Here is a 21,130-nt window from a genome sequence, read left to right on the forward strand (position 1 = left end):
CTAACCTGTATCTGCTACAAGGAAATGCAGTCAGTCAACAACTTAAATTAGCTGGGAATTCATCGTCAGAGCACTTCAAAGGTACATAAGCTTACACTTGATTTCAGTCCTATGAAACCCCAAGTAGATGACCCAGACAAGCCATTATGGAAAATGACTTACAAGACACTGAGAAAGTTAATTTTATTGTGTCAAATGACTGTGTTTGTGATATTCTGTGTAGTAATACAAGTATACACATTTTGGCAACAAAGAGAAGGGACCGATGTATAAATACCTAAAAATACAAAATCTTAAGAGAAATCTGTATAAATACCTGAAAATATGAAAATTTTTAGGAGAGCTGGAAAAACATGAAAAAAAAAAAAAAAAAAAAACAACCTTAAGATTCCTTTGAACATAAATGCTAACAACCAATAGAATTCAGAAGAAATCAAAGCATAGAAATCCTACAAGGACTCAGAATCTGTATAACTACTATTATACATATAAAGTGTAGAAATTTAGTCTTTGATAAACTGTTGATAAGGGCTCAAGAGGAAGGGAGGAAAGCAAGAGAAGTAAGTAATGAGATCTTTATTCTGTAATGACAGACCATATAGCAAAATTCTATCCTGCAGATATATGTCAAGTATAATTTTTAACAAATGAACTCAGATATTTAGCTCAGAAAATTTCAGCAAAGTATTGGCGATGTGGCTTTGTTTCTTCTTGTAGCTTATAATAAAGAAAAGAAAAATTAATTGTGAAGAAATCCATTAAAGTTAGCAGAACTTAACAATTTGGACAATTATTCTATTATCTAGATGGGGAGACAGGATGAGAGATGAACTTAATATTAAAAAAAACTATAGATAAGCCTTTTTCTTAATGCAGTGAATACACAACACAAAATTTCTAAGAAGTTTATTCCAACAGCAACTCTGCTACCTACGACTGAAAAGAACAGAGAAAGTATAGTATAAAGACTGTAGAACTGTCCCCAAAGTTTCAGAGACAGAACACAGTCTAGAAAAATTATTCAACTGAAGTGTCTGCTGTGTTTGATGAAAAAAAGTAAGAAAGACTCACAAATAGGAGTTCACAAAGGACTATTATAGGCCTAGCAACATAAAGAAATTGGTAAGCTGGATTTCAAAATTTCTTTATACTGATGACTCTATTTTACCTTCCATTTGACCTGGCTGGCCTCAAACATCCTAATCTGTCTTATTGCTGTATGTGAGGAATAGGTAACTTGTTTCTTTAGTTCTATAGGTGAACAAATGAAGAGGAACTGCATCCTAAAAAAAGTTTTACTTAATAACTGATATTGATTTTGTTATTTGATACTTACGAGCTTGATTTAATTTTGGATTCTATTTTTGAATTAGGAACTCTGGAAAAAGGTGAATGTATTTAACATGTGATGGAAACATAAAAGATTGATGACCAGAAAGAAGATAACAAATTGTCCCCCAAAGATATCCAAATCCCAGTCACATATGTTGTAAATATGTTATGTGATATGGCAAAAGAAATTCTGCAGGTGTGATTAAGGGTACGGACCTAAGTTTGGCAGATTATTTAAAAATTTCAAATCTAATCTTAAGCACTCTCAGAAAAAAACTATTTTATTGCTGAAGTTAAGATGATGTGATACAAGGATAGGCCAGGAAGATTCAAGAGTGTGAAATAAATTACAATCACTATTGCTAGATTAAACTACACACAGAGTACAAGAAGGAATTGGGCCAGTCTCTAAAAGCAAAAACTCATCCTAGCTGAATATACTTAGAGAAGAAGAAAAGAGAATCTATTCCTTATAAAAGAATTAATTTGGCCCAAAGTATAAAAAATTCTTAGGAGTGCTTTCACTCTCAAAAGCCTCTTTAAAGGAATTCAGACACCCTGATTCAGAGTTTGTGAAACTTAATACAGAGTACCTGTGCTCTATCATGCAGAGTTCAGGTATAAATTTGCTTTATTTTAGTTTAGTGAAACCATAGAAATTATTGTAATAAAAGAAAATTAAGGGGCTGGGGAGGTAGCTCAGTTGGTAGAGTGCTTGCCTTGTAAGCACAAAGCCCTGGGTTCAATCCCCAGCCCCCCCCACCCCACAAAAAAAAAAAAGAAAATTAACACAATTTGAGAATACTTTTAATAGAATACCTCACTGGGTAACTGAGAAAATTAGAGTAACTCAAGTTAACAATAAGATTTTAATACGGACAGCCTAACAACACTGAGTTGGTTATGAGATTTTGACAGGATATCGGGATACATAAGTATGAAGCAATATCAGATCTGGGAATTCACCTCTTTATAAATAACTCTAAACCTGGAAGATGAGAAACAGAACAATCCAAGAAATAATTATACCTATTTCATCAAAAAATGAGTTTGATTCTTGTGGTTGCAATTCAAATTCATCCTCATCCATGGCCTTTAATGCTCATTAGTCACAGCTCCTAAACCAGGGAACAAAGTATACCAAATGTTAGTATTTTGTATTGCACATTAAAAATGGCCAAATTACTCTCGGTTATCATAACCGGTCAAGGTAAAATAAAAAGGCACAAAACCATTCCAGTGATACATATACATAAAACGAAGGCAGCTAAAGCAAGATGACAGTATTATGGGTTTTCAATTTTTATTTTAATTATGATCTTACATAAAATACATAAAATTTAAGTATTTAATGTGTTCTTATATAAATACAAACTTATATTTGCATTACTCAGAACATACAGACACACACACAGAGTTCCCATTGCCAGCAGCAGCCCAGTGATTAATAATCAATTAAACAACTGTGTAGCTATTGGGGCAATTTCTATAAGACATCATTATATATGTAAACGTAATAGAATCTCCAATCTTGTGGTCACTAATTACAAAATGGACATTTAAACGTCCCAGGAATTATAAATACCTAAGATTTATGTAGCCAATGATGTCTCTTAAATAACCTACTGATGACAGATATATGGTATGTATGAATGTGTGAGTCATTATATTTTTATAAATTTATTCTCTAGGTTAAATATTGTGCTCAAATTTATGAGCACATCGTTGAGCACAATAAAAAAAAGTTCTACTTTTATAAAATATCTGGAATCATGAAGCGAATCATTCTCTTCCATTAGTGATTGCAACTGCAACAATGAAACTTAAAAAAAGTGAAGTCATTTACCAAATTTGATTTAGCCTAAGAGGAAAAGTCAGTTTACCAAGAAAAAAAATAAAGATGAAAAATCTGAATACCTCTTCAAAGCGGCGTTAAGTTTTTTACATTTGTTTTAAATACTATACAATTCTCCTAATTGATTTCCTTAGCTCTTATTTCCCAATTCACTTTTAATTGTGCTACTATATGCAGCTTCTTTAACCTTGATTATTTCTGCTAACAATACAATAGTGCATAGTATATCATTTCAAAGTTAGTTTCAGATTCATTCCCTCGTCAAATTGTAAAGTTCATGACTTCAGACAACAGAAATAAAAATCATCAGCTTCCTGGGAAGAAATGATAGTTGTAAAATTTGCAGTTCTTAGAAAAACAAAGCAGTAGAGAAAAATCTAGAAAACATATAAAATTTTCTTTCATTCTTACTGGGCCTGGTGATAAAAGCCTACAATCCTACCTACTTGGGACTTAGGGTGACCATTCTCAAAACAAAAATAAAAGGGCTAGAAGTGTAGTCCTGTTCAATCCCTCCTACCTGGATGGAAGGTAGGGTGCCTCTGCTTTTCAAAACAGTAACATAATATCAAGTTAAAAGTATAACTATATTTAGGACTAGGGAGATAGCTCAGTTGGTAGAGTGCTTGCCTTGCAAGCACAAGGCCCTAGGTTAAATCCCCAGCACCACACACACACACACAAAAACCAAAAACAAAGTATAACTATATTTTTTCCTTTGGAAAATGAGAAAATAATTTATTTAAATTTTATAGCTCTTTATGGCTAGACAGCTCCATACTATCTCTTGGGCATACTGCAACAAAGTGCTTCTTTGCCACATTAATTTTTGCAAAGTATATGCTTAAAACCTCAAGAGAAGTAAATATATCTGACAGTACTTTTTTTCATGATCTTGACATTAATATTAATATACTGCCCAGGATGGTCTTGAACTCATCCTCCTCCTAAATAGCTGGAACTACAAGCTTGTGCCTAGCTTCTAACAGAATTCTGCACATGAGGAAATTATGGTGTAAAGTTTAGGTGAATAACTGAAAACATGTATTTTCCAACTGCTAATGTATGTAGAGAGCAAACTAAGGAGCCAAGTAACGCGATAAATTAAAAAACAAACAAATTTGGCTCTTTCATGGGGTAAAGTAATAAGAATAGGGTGAGAAAACTAAGACCCAAGTCACTTAGCCAAGGGAGGAAAACTGAAAAACTCAAATATGAATTTGAAGTAAGAAAAACCATAGATATTTTTAAAATGAAAATACTTATAATCTATGCCAGTATAGGGTGAAAAAAAATCAATTTAAAAAGATCAGTTTTGAAACATAAGGTACTAGTAATAATCTAAGAGATAAGATTAAAACAGTTATATTAAAAATTATTTTGAGATTACATAATGTTACCCTTTCAAACAACTCCAAGCCTAAATGGTTTCTTGAGAATTTTTTGTTGCTACTGCTCAGTTCCCAGGCACAGGTCATTTTAAAACAATATGAAATCCTAGAATATAAAAAAAAAAATTTATAATTACTTTTATATCATTCCAATAGTAATCAACGTGCAATACCATGAGTGTTCAGAATTTCTTCTGTAAAACAAATTAACATTAAAAACACAACAAAATGTAACTGCATTAATTCCAAACTTAATTACTTCTCAATCTAAGCCAAATGCTTGCAAGTGTCATTCATTATTTAAGGAAAAAAAACAGATTTTGGTAAAATAACATTTTTCAAAAATGGAAGGATGAAGCTACTGGACTATATTTAGAGAGGAAACTTATGATAGTATCAATGTATGATGGAAAGCTAACATCCAACACTTTCTTTTTGAAAGACACAAAACAATGGATAAATAATAAATAACCCAATGGATAAAAAAATACGTTAACATAGTAAAAATATGTGTATACATGTGTAAAAAGAATTTCACATCCAGCCCACATTTGCTGCAATGTAGTGTCTATATAATATGAATCAGTTCACATAAAGAAATGATCTATTCCTTTAAAGAGAATACCATGTTGATGTTAAGGATAAACACAACATATTATTTTCACAAAAAGTCAGAATTAAGACCAGGATACCCTTAAACATTACTGTTTTTTTTAACAATGTAATCTAATAACCAATATCATTAGAAAAGATGAATAAATTCAGGACAAATTACTATTTGAAGCCAGTCAAGTTTCTCAGTTACATACAATGTAAAAATGAAACCCAAAATAACAGAAAAACAGAATGATTTCAGGAATAGAGTAGCAAAAAATTTGTATACTTAAAGTCAAAAGAATTCCTATGTAACAATGGAAACCTCACTAAAAAGGTTGCCAAGTCTTAAGACTGTTTTTAAAAGATTAGCAAATGGAAAAATACAAGTTTTTGAAAAAAAGTGTACTAGTAATATCTACTTTTTAAAAATATTAGCCTTTGTATTCCACCAAAATCCTAATAAAATTCATTTTTATGTGTGTATCTAAGTAGAATGTGTGCATGAATACAAAATATGTACAGGAAATGTCCCATGATAGTAGTCTTTGAAAATGCTCCAGAGTATAAATAGTACAGCAGTTAAACATCATAGTGAATAAATCACTTATAGAATTCTTATATAACTGATTACAAACAAAAATAATAATTACTACATATAAAGTCATAGATAAATCTCACAAGAAATATTGCTCTGAAAAGGCACAAAGATAACCACTTTTAATGCATCCATTCTTACAAAGTTTAAATACTGGCAAACCAAACTGAAAATACAAATCAAAATATGGGGGTGGGGGGTGGGGGGTGGGGTCCTTACAGATTTGGAGGAATAAGTGTCAAGGAGGAGGGGTTGTGCTCTTGAAGAATGAGGAGTGCTACATTATGATATTTTAAGACAGATGTTCCCAAAAATGTTTTCTTTTTCCCAGAAGACAGGAATTAAGTACTCTATCATTTGCACTTCCAGTCATTGCAAGGTCTGGAATACATTATTACTTATTATTCAAAATGAAGGAAGATTGCTTAGTTTTCTTTAATAAGCCCAACAAACTTGGTGTTTTTTTTTTAATGTATACGCCTACATGGAAAAAGTCAAAGAACTCAGAATATTTTGCACACAAAAATTACATGTGTACCATTAAGCTGCTCTTTACAAGGCTTTTGGCAATTGACATTCCTTTACTAGTAAACGTGAATGTGTTTATTTCCTCAAACCTTAGTAAGCACTGAGGATTAACATTTTTGAAAAGTTTTACCAATCTTAATAAAAAAGAACATATATGTCCAATTTGCTTTTTTTTCCTTTGAAGTTTATATATGCATTCTGTGGACTTTGCCATGTAGGCATTTACATTTCTTTTTAGAGAGCACTCTTGAGATTTTTATTGGAACTAAATAAGCAATTACAAAACTAATTACTTTGGAAAAAACTGACATCTTAACATTTTAATTTTTCTACACCATACTATTCCTTTCCTTTAGATCTTAGATTTAGTACACACAAAATTAAAAACTTTAATTTTTAATAAATATTTTATGAATTTTAAATTATTCCATTACATTTATTTCACAATACTGAATATTTACTACTAGCTTCTTTAGCAAAGAAGTGTTAAGTCTTTAAACTTACATTCCTATTTGCTTTAAGCTCTTCCGTTTGCTTTTCTGGCAGGGGCGTGGGTACTGGAAATTGAAACCAGGGTCTTTACAACTGAGCTACCTACCAGCTAATTATTTTTTACATTTTTATTTTGAGACAGGTTCTTAGTAAGTTGCTCAGGACCTTATTAATGTGATGAGGTTGGTCTCAAACTTGCAATCCTCCTGCCTCAGCCTCCCAAATCTCTGGATTACAGGTATGGAATTATAGGGGTTTTGTTTTTTTTTTGTTTGGTCTGATTTGTTTCCAGGATTGAACTTAAGGGCACTTCACCCGAGTTATTCTGTTTTTCACTTTAAAAAGGCTGTCATTTAGTCGTGCACACACCTATAATCCCATCAACTGGGGAAGCTGAAGCAGGAGGGCTGCAAATTCAAGGCCAACCTTAGCCATTTAGTAAGACACTCCAACAACTTAGCAAGACCCTGTCTCAAATAAAAATATAAAGGGCAGAACAGATAGCTCAGTGGTAGACTGTCCCTGGGTTCAATTTCTATTATTGATAAAAAAAGGATGAACTTCATAATTTGCTACATGCAAAAATTTATTAAGCCCTGTGTTGCAAATCACTCCACTTAATTTTCAACCTAACAATCTCATTTTTTAATTAAGGGAAGTGAAGCTTAAAAAGCTAAACAATCTGCTCAAGGGCACATAGGCCATAAAATACCCCAATTATATAACTACTTAATCTAAGCTGTCAAACTACCAGGTCTAGTATTGTTATCAATACTCTACCTCATTATTTGGGATTTTAATCAATTACATTTCTTACACACTTTTCAACTCATTTGTTTAATTTAAAATCTCTATTATCTTATTCTCTATCTCATTACGGATTAAATAAAGAACTTTTATCTGATAAACTAACTGTTCCTCAACACACATTTTTGTTAGGAGGAATGATAAATACTATATACCATTAATGACAAAACAAGGTAAATATAAAGTGAAAATGCACATCCTCAAAAAGAGAAATTGATTTTACTGTAATTTTTTCTAATGTTTGTAATATTTTAATCTAATAAAGTTTTAATATCTTTTTTCCTTAGTTACTATTCTACTATCTCACAGAGCACAGAAATTTTCATATTTTCTTTCTCTCTGGTACAAAAGTCTTCGAATACAAGTTTAAAATAAAAGTAAAAGAAATATTCTGATTTCCTTCTCCTTTCTGAAACCAGATGTTTAACATTTAAGCATCGTGACTTAAAAAAGACAAAATAGAAATAATTCATAAAATTGTTTAAAGAATGGTAAGACAATTCACTACAATAGAAAAAGAGGAATACAAATAAAATAGTGGTACACAGAAATTACAAATTATGGTAACAAAAATTGAGAAGATTTTCTAATAGGAGATTAAGGACTCATGATGACGAATAACTGCTAAGTGAATTTTTATTTTTTTTAAATTTTGAAATAGTAATTTAATATGGATAGCCTTCAATTTCCATTGTTATTCTGCCTCTTCATCCTTGTACTTTTCTGGAAATATGTGCATGCACCATCAAGCCCAGTTCAAGGCACATTTTAAACAATTCTCTTCATAGGCTCTTTACGATGCAGCATTTCTAAAAAAAATTTATATATGTACAGATATTTATAACATGTAACAAACCATATACAATAAACATTTTATACCTTATTTCATTATATAAATTGTTTATATTTATATGTGTGTGTAAAGATGTACCTATATTCACATTTTTAAGTTTCTATAATCTTTATTGGAAACAGACCTTTATATATACAAAACACATACAAAGCAAAGGCAATTAACCAGAAGACTCCGTTATTAAACAAAACAGATTTCAAGGCAAGAAACACTCATTTTAAAAGGTATTAGTTCTTAATATTAAATGGAAATACTGCCAGTGAGACATAATAGCTTTGAATAGTACCTAATAAAATAGGACAGTTCAAGAAAAAAAGCCATAAGGTTGGGCAGCCTAAGAAACTGAGGCAGGAGGAGAGTTCAAAGTCAGCCTCAGTAACTAAGTGAGACCCTATTTCTAAATAAAATATTTAAAAAGTTGGAATGTGGCTCAGTGGTTAAGTGCTGCTGGGTTCAATCTCCAGTATCCTCCCCCTGCAAAAAAAATAAAAATAAAAAAAAGTACAAGAAAAAAATCTTCAATTATAGTATGCTTAGAAAATTGAGTTTTACAAAAAAAAAAAAGAACAAAAATATTAAACACTAATGAGCTAAACCACCAAGACACCCTTCTCCCCTACTCCAAAACTGAAAAAGGAATGGCATAATAAATTCAAAGCACAGGAGAAAAAAACGTGGATAAGAGGAATCAACAAAAATGTTCAAACCTAATCAAAAACAGACATACAAGTAACAATTTTTTAAAATAGGAAAAAAAGATGAAAAATATTAATGTTTTTGTAATCTTATAAAAAATTTATAAATATTTAAAGTTATATTTGTAAACTCAATTCTAAGAAATTTAGAAATCTACATAGGTAACAAAAGCATAATAATGGGGAAAAAAAATCATCGTGAAACTAATAGTGTTAAAAATCTACTCACAAAAACACCACAGATAAATATATACAAATCACTCCTACATAACTGCTAAAAAAAAAAATCACTAATCTCTAAAAAAGGCCTATTTCACAAAAGAGAGAAAAGACAAACTTCCCAATTAATATATATGTCAATAAAAACAGGCTGAGAAAAATGAGTTGTGTACAGTGAGGCTAGCCTATAATCTTAGGGAACTGGGAAGCTAAAAAAGGAGGATCACTAGTTTGAGGCTATCCTCTGCAACTTAGTAAGATGATGTCTCAATATAAAAAACAAAAGGGGGGATGTATCTCAGTATCAGAGCATTCTGGGTCAATCCTCAGCTTCAAAAAGAAAGGTAAAAGGAAAACTACAGGAACACACACACACACAGACACACACACACACATTCCTTTAGTGTGGGACAAAAGTTTACTGTTAAAACTTTAAAAGTGAATGCCTTAAAAAAAAAAAAAAAAAAAAGATTAAGAGATACAACAAAGAAATTTCCCCAACTTTACTCTTTCTACTTATGAAAACTCTCAAACTAAAAAGAAATTTTAAAACCCCCAAATATTTCAAAATCAATATTTAAAGACAAAATATTGGAAGCATGTCTTTAAGGTACCTGGACCACTGGAAAGTAGGAATATCTAACATTATTCACAGAAAATATAGCTAGATAGAAAATACAAAAGAAACATTACATTACGTAGTATTATTGCTGTAGTTTCATTATATTTAAAGAAGTTTCTAACTGCAGGGTGAACCAAGTCCTTCTTTATCACTCATAAAAATCACTGCCTAATAAAAACTTCGTCATCATTTAGAATTTTTATTTTACACACACACATATTATAGAATTTAAAATAATCACTCTTACACATATACAGAATGAAAAATGCAACTGAAGAAATTGATTTAGGGAGCTGATAAAACTTCTTAACTCAGAATATTACTCTGGGTTCACATTTCGACTCAAAAGTTATATAACTTCCATTTCTTTCTAACAAGGGTCCTCAAAATAAGATTGCTAGCAATGAAGCATGCTTAATCAATCCTAGTGGAATCTGCCTTCAAGTCAAAGATTACCTACACTAAGCAAGTCCTAACGCTGATATTCTTATTTGATAAGATATTATTTTACTTATCCTACCCTCTCCTAGCACTCAATTGGGACTTCACAAATGTATGCTAAGGAGTTTCTTTTCAGAGTTGGAAATAAGCAATAAATGTATACTCAATATATGACTCAGTTACCCAATTATTTTCTGACATAATAATAATGAACTCAATCAAACTAGATTCTGTTCACTTTGAAATTTATTTTACTCTTCCAAGGGCAAATTATTTTACCTGGTCATCAGATTGGTTAGCAGGGGTGAGCTACATTAATAACAAAAATGTATGCATGATGACAAATGAACGATTCATGTGACACATTAGTAACATATCTAATAGCATGTTAATTCATATGAACTCATTCCAAAATGAACAATTCATGAATACTATGGACAGTGATATTACATCAAGATCACTGCATAAGATCACTGCCCACATAGCCATTGTTCCATCAGTTGAGAAATATACTCTGATATTAAGATGTTAAAAATATAATGGAGAAAGTGAATCTGAGTCGATGTATTAGTCATGTGATTTTCAGCAAGACTGAATAATTTATTCAGTAGAATTTCTATCACAAATTATAATGGTGATTATTATGTTTTGAAATTGCTACGCGCAATAGCAAGAAAAATAACACAGTATTTTATAATACAATCAACAAGAGCTACACAGTGAGATTCGAATCAGTTCCACCAGTTGTTTCACCTGTTTATAACTTCCTGGCTTTTAGATTCACATATTAAAAAACAAAATAATATGTGTGCGCGCGCGCACACACACACACACACATACACACGTATCTTAGGGAGTTGATAATACAAACAAAATGTCATTATGTTAATAAAGAAAGCCTCAAGAATTGTACAAATTGTTACAAAAACAATTTTGAAGGTGATGAAAACTGATGTCTCTGAAATACAATCTAGCTATTGTGAATTGCACTGCTATAAACATTGATGTGGCTGCATTACTGTAGTATGCTAATTTTAAGTCCTTTGGGTAAAAACTGAGGAGTGGGATAACTGGGTCAAAAGGTGGGTCCATTCCAAGTTTTCTGAGGATTCTTCACACTGCTTCCAGAGTGGCTGCACCAATATTCAACTCCACCAGCAATTTAAAGTGTGCCTTTTGCCCCACATCCACACCAACATTTAGATGTCCTTCAACAGATGAATGGATAAAGAAACTGGGACATATACACAATGGAATATTATTCAGCCATAAAGAATAATAATATTAAGGCATTTGCAGAAAAATGGATGGAATTGGAAAATACCTTGCTAAGTGAAATAAGCCAATCCCAAAAAACCATAGGCCAAATGTTTTCCCTGATAAGTGGGTGGGAGGTAGGGGGTGAAATAAGAATGGAGGAATTTTAGATTACATACAGAAAAATGAGGGGGAGAGAGGTATGAAAAATGGTGCAATGAGATAGATATCATTACCCTATGTACATGTATGATTACATGAATGGTATGAATCTACATTGTGTACAACCATAGAAACAAAATGATGTACCCCACTTGTGTACAATGAATCAAAATGCAGTCTGTTAAAAAAAAAAGAAAATAAGAAATACAAAGTAAGAAAATAGACATTGGCTGGGAGTACAGCTCAATGGCACAGCACTTGCCTACTACTAGCAAAAACCAAAACAAACAAAAAACACTCTTTGCCAAAATATTTGTTCTACATGCCAAAACCAACTTGAAATACACATATACATAGCAGACTTAACTAAAAAATCTATATGAAGAAGGCAAAGTTAGAATCCTACTAAAACTTTTTTTCCCAAAATTTTAGATTAGTGTTATAAATAAGAAAAAACAAAGTATTAAAGACAAAAAGAAAAAAAAAAAAAAAAGGGCTGTAAACACAGCTTAGCCTAGCATAAGCGAAGCCTTGAGTTTTATCCACAGTACAGCAAAATAAAAACACACACACAGAACAAAACAGACTTTTTCTTTGTCTTTTTTTTGGTCCCAGGGATAGAACCCAGGATCACTCAACTACTGAGCTACATCCCCAGCCCTAGAATTTTTATTACCTTGTGACAGGGAAAGACTTTCTTAAATCACAAAAAACACAAGTTATATAAAAATTTAAAGCTATTATTTTGAATTAAGTCTTATTCAACAACAGACTAAAAACAAGGAAAAACAAAGTCACAGACCAAAAAAAAAAAGACTTTTGCAATGTATATAATCAGTCATTTTTATGCAGAACATATGACAATATACTAAATTAACAAACCAAGGGCAAAATTGGGTCAAGAATAGTTTTGTACAAACTTACTGAAAAGGAAAAACAGTCCACAGATGGGGAAGAAGGGCAGGTAGCAAAGTTCAATTTCACCAGTAATCTAACAAATGTACCATTTCATCCCCAAAAATCTAGAAAAAATTAAGTTGTCAAATGATATAGAGAGGTTTATACACAATTTAGTTGGAACTATGTATACCATTATGAATAAAATTTAACAATTCCCAGCAAAGTTGACACCACAAAAGTACTTCCATTTGAATACAAGAAGAAAAATTATGTATAAAGATGTTCACAGAAGCACTGCTTCAGAGTTGCACACTACTGACCCAAATGAACCTTGGATAAATAAACCACCTAATAAATATAAACTGGAATAAAGATCAATAAATCAGATTAGTATTTTTTCAAAAAATTTTCACCTCAAAACTTTAAAATTGAAAAATTTAAGAACTCCAAAGAGTTCTTCCTTTCCTTTTTTAAAAAAATATTTATTTGGTTTTTTTAGTTATACATGACTGTATAATGTATTTTGACATATCATAAATGGAATATAACTTCCCATTCTTCTGGTTGTGCAGATGTGGAGTTACACTGGTTGTTTTTTAATATAGGAAAGTTTTGTCTGATTCATTCTACTCTCTTTCCTATTCCCATACCCTTTCACATCCCTTCATTCCCCTTTGTCTGATCCAGTATAACTCTCTCCACCATCTCTGCCCCTTATTTTTAGGTTCACATCCACATAGCAGAACATTCACCTTTGGTTTTTTGGGACTGGTTTATTTCACTTAGCATGGTTGTCTCCAGTTCCATCCAGCAAATGCAATATTCATTCTTCTTTAGGGCTAAGTAATATTCCACTGTGTATATGTACACTTCCTTTATCCATTCATCTGCTGAAGGGCACCAAGTTGGTTCCATAGCTTAGTTACTGTGAATTGAGCTACTATAAAAAATAGTATGGCACATCACTGTATCCAAAGATCTTTCCTTAGGTAAGTTATAGTACTGCTATTTATCTACCACTTAATTTTTAAAAGATTTATTATGTTTGTTAAAACTAATAAACTTAAAATAATAAATCAAAAAGTGCTAGCACAAATGATATTTATACTAAAATTATTTTTGAAGATAAAAAAAATTCTATTGCAAATCTCTAACATTTTTTTGTGTGTGGGTGGGAAGGGTGGCTCCTGGGGATTGAACCCAGTGACGTTCTACCACTGAACTACATCCCTAGGTCAAGTTGTTTAGGGCTACAAACAAGTTCATAAGTTTTCTGAGGCTGGCCTGGAACTTTGCAATTATCCTGCCTCAGCCTCCAGAGCTGTTAGAATTAGAAGAGTGTACCAACAGTCCCAGCACAGTTTAACATTTTCAGGAGTCAGAGGGATCCCTCATTTCCTCTGTCATTGAGTTTTTTGAAAAGTCATGTCATGGAATTGTGGCTCAGTGTTAGAGCACTTCCCTAATACATGTGAGACACTGAATTCGATTCTCAGCACCACATTTTTTAATAAATGAATAAAATAAAGATCTATCAACATCAAAAAAAATTTAAGAAAGTCAAGTCATGCAGTCTCAATAAAACTCCACTGTACACTATATGCAAGGAAGTATCAAAATAAAGGTAAATAACTTCTCAGCAGTTTTATGAAAAAAGGTTGTTGCTCACAGCATTTTGAGAATGAACTAGAGTCACATATATATGCAACACATGTGGGTATGTCTGAAAAATTCAGTTAAGTAAAAATAATATACGAATGACATGTACAATATGACCTTTCTAGAACATTAAAACACAAATTGTCTTGGGTACACATGTGAGGATTCTGGTCTGAGAAAAAAGCAATGGGAAGTTAATAAGGCAGTCTTTTAATTGAACCTGCAGGATATTATTTCTTTAAATAAAAGAAGTAAAAAGGAAAGAAAAAAAAGTTACACTTGTTACATCAGAGTAGCAGCTCTTCCACATCTTTGAGTAAATATTTAGTATATTGTTAATTATAATTGTGAATTTTTAGAATTTTTTAAAAAAACTCTTTAAGATGCCTGTAATCCCAGGGAGGCTGAGGCTGAGTCAGAAGGACTGAGAATTCAAAGCCAGTCTCAACAAAGGCAAGGCACTAAGAAACTCAGTGAGACCCTGTTTCTAAATAAAATACAAAACAGAGCTGGGGTATGGCTTAGAGGTTGAATGTCTCTGAGTTCATCCTAATTACCGCCTCCAAAAAGGCTTAAGATAACCTATATATATTTTTTTGTAACTCTCCTTATTTCAAATTTGTCTTTTAGTAAGCAGGTTTTAGGGCTGGGATGTAGTCAGTTGCAGAGCACTTGCCTATAAGGTAAAAGGACCTGGGTTCTATCTTCACATTCTCTCTCTCCCTCACACACACACACACACACACACACACACACACACACACACACAATGATGGTGGAATTTGCTTCTAATCTATTAATTAGACATCATATTTTACAGTTCTAAGACACCTATATTTGATAAGATATTACTTTGAAAAATAATTCTTTTCTCTTACGAATGGGCTGATCATACTCCTGTCTACTGAGGTGAATACACGGTAGAGAAAGTAATGTTCCTATTTTCTGTATTTTGATCATGTGTGGGCATAAAACAGATATGATATGCCCTAATATTTATACTCTTTAGAACATGGTATCTGGTTACTTGATTTCAACATAACAACCATTCAAACTCCATATATATTTCTCAATTCAAATGAATCAAGTATATTTTTTTGGAACTAATGTTAAGAAGCTAAATCATTTTGCTAGAGGTACCAAGAAGAATAAACAATTAGGATCTTCAAAGTTTAGGGAAAACAACAAAAATGTTGGAATATAATAGATTTAAGTCCTAAAACAACAATATCTATATTTTCTACATGACACAGAAGAAAAAGCCTGAAAAATTTAAAGTCTAGAACAGAAATGAAAGAAGTAGAATTGTTTTAGGAACTCTGGTGTGTGAAAGGAATTTTCAATAAATATTGCTGGCCCCTACCATGTGTAAAGTGAATTCGGTTTTAGTCAATGGGGATGTCAATAAGATAGGGAAGGAAATATTTGGTAAGTTACTACAAATACTACATAAGAGGTTGAGAATGGTAAAGCATAGTAAAGAATGGGAGAATAGCAGAAATGAATCAGGACATAACCCTCCTATGTTCATATATTAATATACCACCAGTAAAATGCCACATCAAGTATAACCACAGTAATGGGATCCTAATTAGAACTATATTCCACATACATATATACGTATTTGTGTTTGTGTGTGTGTGTTTAGTAGTAGTCTACTGTCCCGCATACCTAAAAAGAACAAATTTTTTAAAAACTAGGGAAAAAAATGAGAAGACTTAAAATAACAGGACAGATTATTTGCTCTCAGAGAAAAATCTGACATTTAATTTATAATATCACAGGAGACAGACAAAACATACAAGGTTTCTGAAATGTACTTTTTGTGTGTGTGATACTCCAATTTATACACTATACAATTTCCCAATTTTGGAATTATTTGATTCAGAAAAAAGTGGGATGAAAGGAAAAGTATTGACACAAGTAAACAGAAAAAAGCTGAGATTTTTGTTAGATAAACATTTACAAAAGGCAATAGGATATAACAAATGACAAAGGGCATAGAAGAACATAACAGAATAAGTGGTCTTGAAAGGAGGGCACTCTCAGGTAATGGGTCAAAATAGGCAGAAATAAAGGAAAAGCATAGAGTAGAAGAGATCAAGTATTTACCTCAGATACTAGTTATTTCAGTTAAATAAAATAAAAAAATGTTACGGATGAGAGACTTCAAAGATCTTGAATCAAAAATTTTAGTTCTAGCATGCACAAATACAAATAAGATTAGCGAAACTTCACTGCATGTTCTATACAAGAAAGGAGCATCTACCTGGAAAAAATACATGTTTTAAAAAAAAAAACTAACACCTCATTGGCCCTAAATAATGGGTCAATAAAGTATTCCACCAGTTTTATCAAGGTTACCACTTCAGGCAAAAAAACAGATAAGTAAATAAATAAGTAAAATTATATTTAATCATGTCTGACAAACTCCATTGAAGTTATACACTTACCTGTCATTTTATGATTGAGTCTAATTTAATCTTAATCTCGTATATCCACTGTTGCTGTCCTGGAACATCCTTCTGCTGCTGTACTGTGCAGAATACAATTCTATCTTCTTTATAGTTCTTCAGCTGTTAAGATATAAAGCAACTACTTCTACAGTCAAAAAACAGAATGCATTAGCAAACTGATTCTAAGACTTCTGCAATGCACTGTTTCTCCTCAGCTGTGACTGTTATAATAAACCTGAGAACTTCCAGATTCCTTCAGTATTTTCATGGAGCATCACTTTTCTGACCTCCTACACGCTGGGAAAATTAAAAACTGATTTTCATATCTAAAGTTCCAGGGGAAAAAATGTTTTTGTGTTGTCTGGCACTTCTGCATCTAGTACTTTCCTAAGTCATAGCATCAGACTTGGAAGCTTATAGGAATAAGTTACTCTCATGATGTGACTACTTTCATTAGGACAGGTTTGCAGGAGAATACTGAAAGCTTCTAAAGTTTAGGGATTGCTTTTCCAACCTGTTTCTTAATCCAAATTATTCCTGTAGTTTTCACCTGACAAAGTTTTGGTTACTATTTTGAGTGTAATACGTATGAGCAAATGGACATCTGGTGTGAGACTTAAGGACAGAAAAATAGGACCAATCCAGGAGGTCATATTTTAAAAGACACATTCTTGATAATTTTTTTCACTAGCAAAAACATTCAATTTAGTATCAGCTCTCATAATTCCTCAAGTTTGAAACTGTTCCAGTCACTTGAGTCAGAACTGCTAACAATGACTACTAACAGTTCAGGTGTGCCACCGTTCTGCTACATGCACAATCACAAGCTTTTCTGGTTTGAAATTTTACCACTTTACAATATATACCATCAGCTTTAGCCAAACTAAGAAGTCTGCTGAAAACGTTTCACTGTTGTAATACCCCTTTTCCTTCTCCTAACTCTACCTAACAAATCTTACCTATCCTTCAATAAACTAATCAAAACACCATCAAGCATTTTCCTAGTGATGCAAATGGAAACTTCCTCTTCCCATGATATCCTAGCCAACTGTCTGCGGTCAAGCTCTGCAGTTTAAGAATCTTTCTTTTCAATCTGCTAACATTGGGCTTCGATTTCCCAGCAAAACTGTATACTATGCAATAAAAAGTATTAGTAAAGTTGAACTTTAAATAAACAAAATGTAAAGCCCATTTTGGGCACAGGAAATCCCATTAGTACATTTAGTTGTCCAATAAGAAAATCAGACTCTTACCCAAAACAAATAAAACTGTACCCAAAGATCACAAATTATTTAAATACAGTTCTTGAAAAGTGTTTTACTCTGTTTTCGTGCTGTATAATTCCCGCTTTTCTTCTGGATCAGAGTAGTTCATATTTCTTTCCATTAAATCTTATTTTTATTTTCCATATTTTCGAGGAGTCAATAAGTATAGGAAAACTTCCTCCTCTGTCTCCCTATTGATTATTTATGACTTCACTTTTCTGGGGTTCCCCGCCGCCTCTGTTCCCGAAGAACTCAAGTGGCTGCAAGTATCAGGGAAAGCCTCCGGACCTGGGGGGAGAGATAACCTGAGCATGGCAATACAGCCCGTAGCTGCTCAGTAGAAATGCACTGGAGGCAGGAGGCATAGAAGAAAGGTTTTACTGTCGCCGGAAGCCGGAAACCTCTGCGCTCATCAAGACAGCAAGTATAGTGGCCGCGGAAAAGAGCGAGCACGCCCCTCCGCGCACACACGCCACCGCGCAGGGGATCTGGTGTTAGAGCTAGCAACCTCAGCCTGCTCTCTTACCCTCTAATGACGGTAGTGGAATTTTTTCCCCAGACGCTTCCTTCAAGATGGCGTGCCCCCAACCCCTCAACTTCCCTGGTGGTTCCGCGCAGAAGGCGCCCAGTCGCCGCCATCTTTCCCCCGCACCCCCACCCCCGCAGACATTTACATTGCGAAATCCGCCCAGCCAGCCTGCGGCCTTCAATTCCAGGCCTGCAGCCGTCGTCTCCTCGCCAGGCCTAGTGCCCGCGCGGTACTCCTGGTCGCCTGTGGCGCCCACCAGAGACCCCTTAGCCAACTCCCGGACCTCCGGGCAACCCCTCCCCAGCCCCCGCCCGATTATGAGCGCGTTTCCGCAGCCGCTAGGGAGAGTCGGTCACGGCGGCCTCCTCGTGGCCTGCTCGGGGCCGCGCGCCCGTGCCGCCCGGCCTAGCGCCCGAAGGGAGCCTTGCGGGCCGCCGACCAGGCCGGGACCAGGCCGCCGCGCGCGTACTAGGCCCCACAGCCACGGCGGCGCCCGACACTCACCGGACCGGCGTACAGAGTCGGCGACCGTGCCGGGTCCTGCAGGACGGCCTTTCTCTGGAGCACTGGGCCGGGCTCCGGCTGGTGGGGCGGGCGGAGGGAGGGAGGAGGGGCCGAGCTCCGAGCTGACAAAAAGCGGCCCAGCTCCCCGGCACGGGCCCGCCGTCAGCACGTCACGTCACCGCCCGGGAGAGACCCAGGAAAATGCGGAAGGATAGACGGCCCCCTCCTCCGCCCGTGGGTCCCACAGTCGCTTCACGACCCGGGAACCCAGCGGCCTCGCTACCGCGAGGTCTCCGGAGGCCTTAGTCACAACGTTCTTTCCCTCTTCCGCACTCCCTCCCACTGGCAGTGCGGCACGCGCTGCTGCCTCGGTCGCCCGTAAAGTCCACGCGGTGGTCCACTGACCCCGCAGTATAGCAGGCGATCCAGGTGTATCTCCCCCGCGTGCCACATCGTATCTGTGGACCACGGCCGATCCCCGAAGACCTACCGCCTCTGTGCCCCAGTCCTGGCCGCCGGCGCCAGCTGGAGTTGTTTGCAGGTCTTCAGACCCCCTCCCGAAGTGAATGTTTCCTTCGTCCCCGTGGAGTGGGAGAAAGAAAATTTAACAAACCTCGTCGTCTCCTGCCTTTCCTTAAAAACAAACAAACAAAAACCCCACACACAAGAAGATGGGATCGGAGAGAGCAAATAATTTGGTTGAACTAAACCGCTTTAAGGTTTTAGAAAGTTAACAAAGCTACCTTACTTCAATTTGTTTTAAAATTTTTTTTGCGAATTGTGAACAAGTCCTTAATGTAATGTTTTTCTGTATGACCTTGTTTCCGGTTTTAAGTTCCGAAATAGGAATCTTTTTTTTTCCCCTTGTATTCTTTGGCATCGTAGAAAACTAAGGTATTGTTTTCTTGTAAACTACTTACAAGTATGTCTAAAAAGTCTGGGGAAAGTTGATTAGACAGCGGTGATCAATTCCAAAATCATGTATTTTGTGTTGTGATGACTTTCGATTTTCAGGTGCTTACTGAATCCAAACTATGAAGGTTACTAGTAACAAGTTAAGCAGTGCGGTGTGAGTCTACATTAATCTGGATTCTGAACGCTACACTTATCACTATAAATCTAAATGTTACAAAGACAAAAATAGGCCGAATAACATACAAGCATATATTCTGAATGTAGCAGTGATGCATTTTAGTCTTCTGCCATACTTATTTCCAAAACGAATTCCTGTCCTTAAACCTCGGACATCTTAAAATTATGAAATGCTTTAGAAAAGGAAAGCCAAGGTAGTTGGGGGAAAAAAAAATCCCTGACAACACACTGAATTAAGTTTCCTCTCAAAGCACTACTTTGATATTTTATTTTTTTCTAATTCCATCACACTGAAACTATTTCAATGAAAGAATACTTTTCAAATAACTAGTATCCAAGTATTTTTCAAAGATTACATTTAATGCTGAGTTTTCACATCATTCGTTAAAATTTTAAGCATCCATTCAAAAACATCTTAAGTTGGTCAGTTCCCCCCCTGAGTATTAGAATACTAAAATAATAGTCTCTATATAGCACGTGGAAACATAAAAAGAAAGAAGAAATCAATTTGATTTAAACACAATGTATATACATGCGTTTATGTTGTTTCCCCATTCCTACGTTGTTTTTTCTTTTGGTACCAGGGATTGAACAAGGGGCTTAATCACTGAGCCTTTATCATATTTATCATTTTATTTAACAAAGGCTCTCCCAGAATTGCTTAGGGTCTTGCTAAATCACTGAGACTGGCTTTGAACTCACTATCCTTCTGCCTCAGACTCCAGAGCTGCTGAAATTATAGCTGTGTGCTACCACTGTGTTGCTATTCTCTGTGTTTTAAATGGTATTGAACCTGGGTTCCACACATGCTAGGAAAATGCTGTACCATCATACTTATATTGCCACACAGTTTTGCGCCCTCTGTTTTAAAGGCTTTTT

The 21,130-nt window shown here is 34.5% G+C and overlaps 1 protein-coding gene across 7 annotated transcripts in view; it reads right to left on the bottom strand.

Annotated features, from left to right (window-relative positions):
* The window catches only part of LOC306652051 (zinc finger X-chromosomal protein-like), a 36,005-nt gene extending 16,388 nt beyond the window's left edge, over window positions 1-19,617 (bottom strand). For 3 of the 7 annotated variants that reach the window (XM_079125129.1, XM_079125124.1, XM_079125130.1), the window contains exons 1-3: window positions 16,859-18,635; window positions 4,588-4,684; window positions 2,362-2,450 (exon numbers count right to left, since the gene is read on the bottom strand). In XM_079125129.1, the coding sequence (XP_078981255.1) occupies window positions 2,362-2,422 (61 nt within the window). In that variant the 5' untranslated portion in view covers window positions 2,423-2,450; window positions 4,588-4,684; window positions 16,859-18,635. Of the gene's footprint in view, window positions 1-2,361; window positions 2,451-4,587; window positions 4,685-13,498; window positions 13,687-16,858; window positions 18,636-19,159 lie in introns of those variants that run through there. The other 4 variants (XM_079125128.1, XM_079125127.1, XM_079125125.1 and 1 more) reach the window with 4 other exon arrangements.
* Between the last annotated feature and the right edge of the window lie 1,513 nt (window positions 19,618-21,130).

The sequence above is a fragment of the Sciurus vulgaris genome (assembly GCF_902686455.1).
Source record: "Sciurus vulgaris genome assembly, chromosome: Y".
NCBI lineage: Eukaryota > Metazoa > Chordata > Mammalia > Rodentia > Sciuridae > Sciurus > Sciurus vulgaris.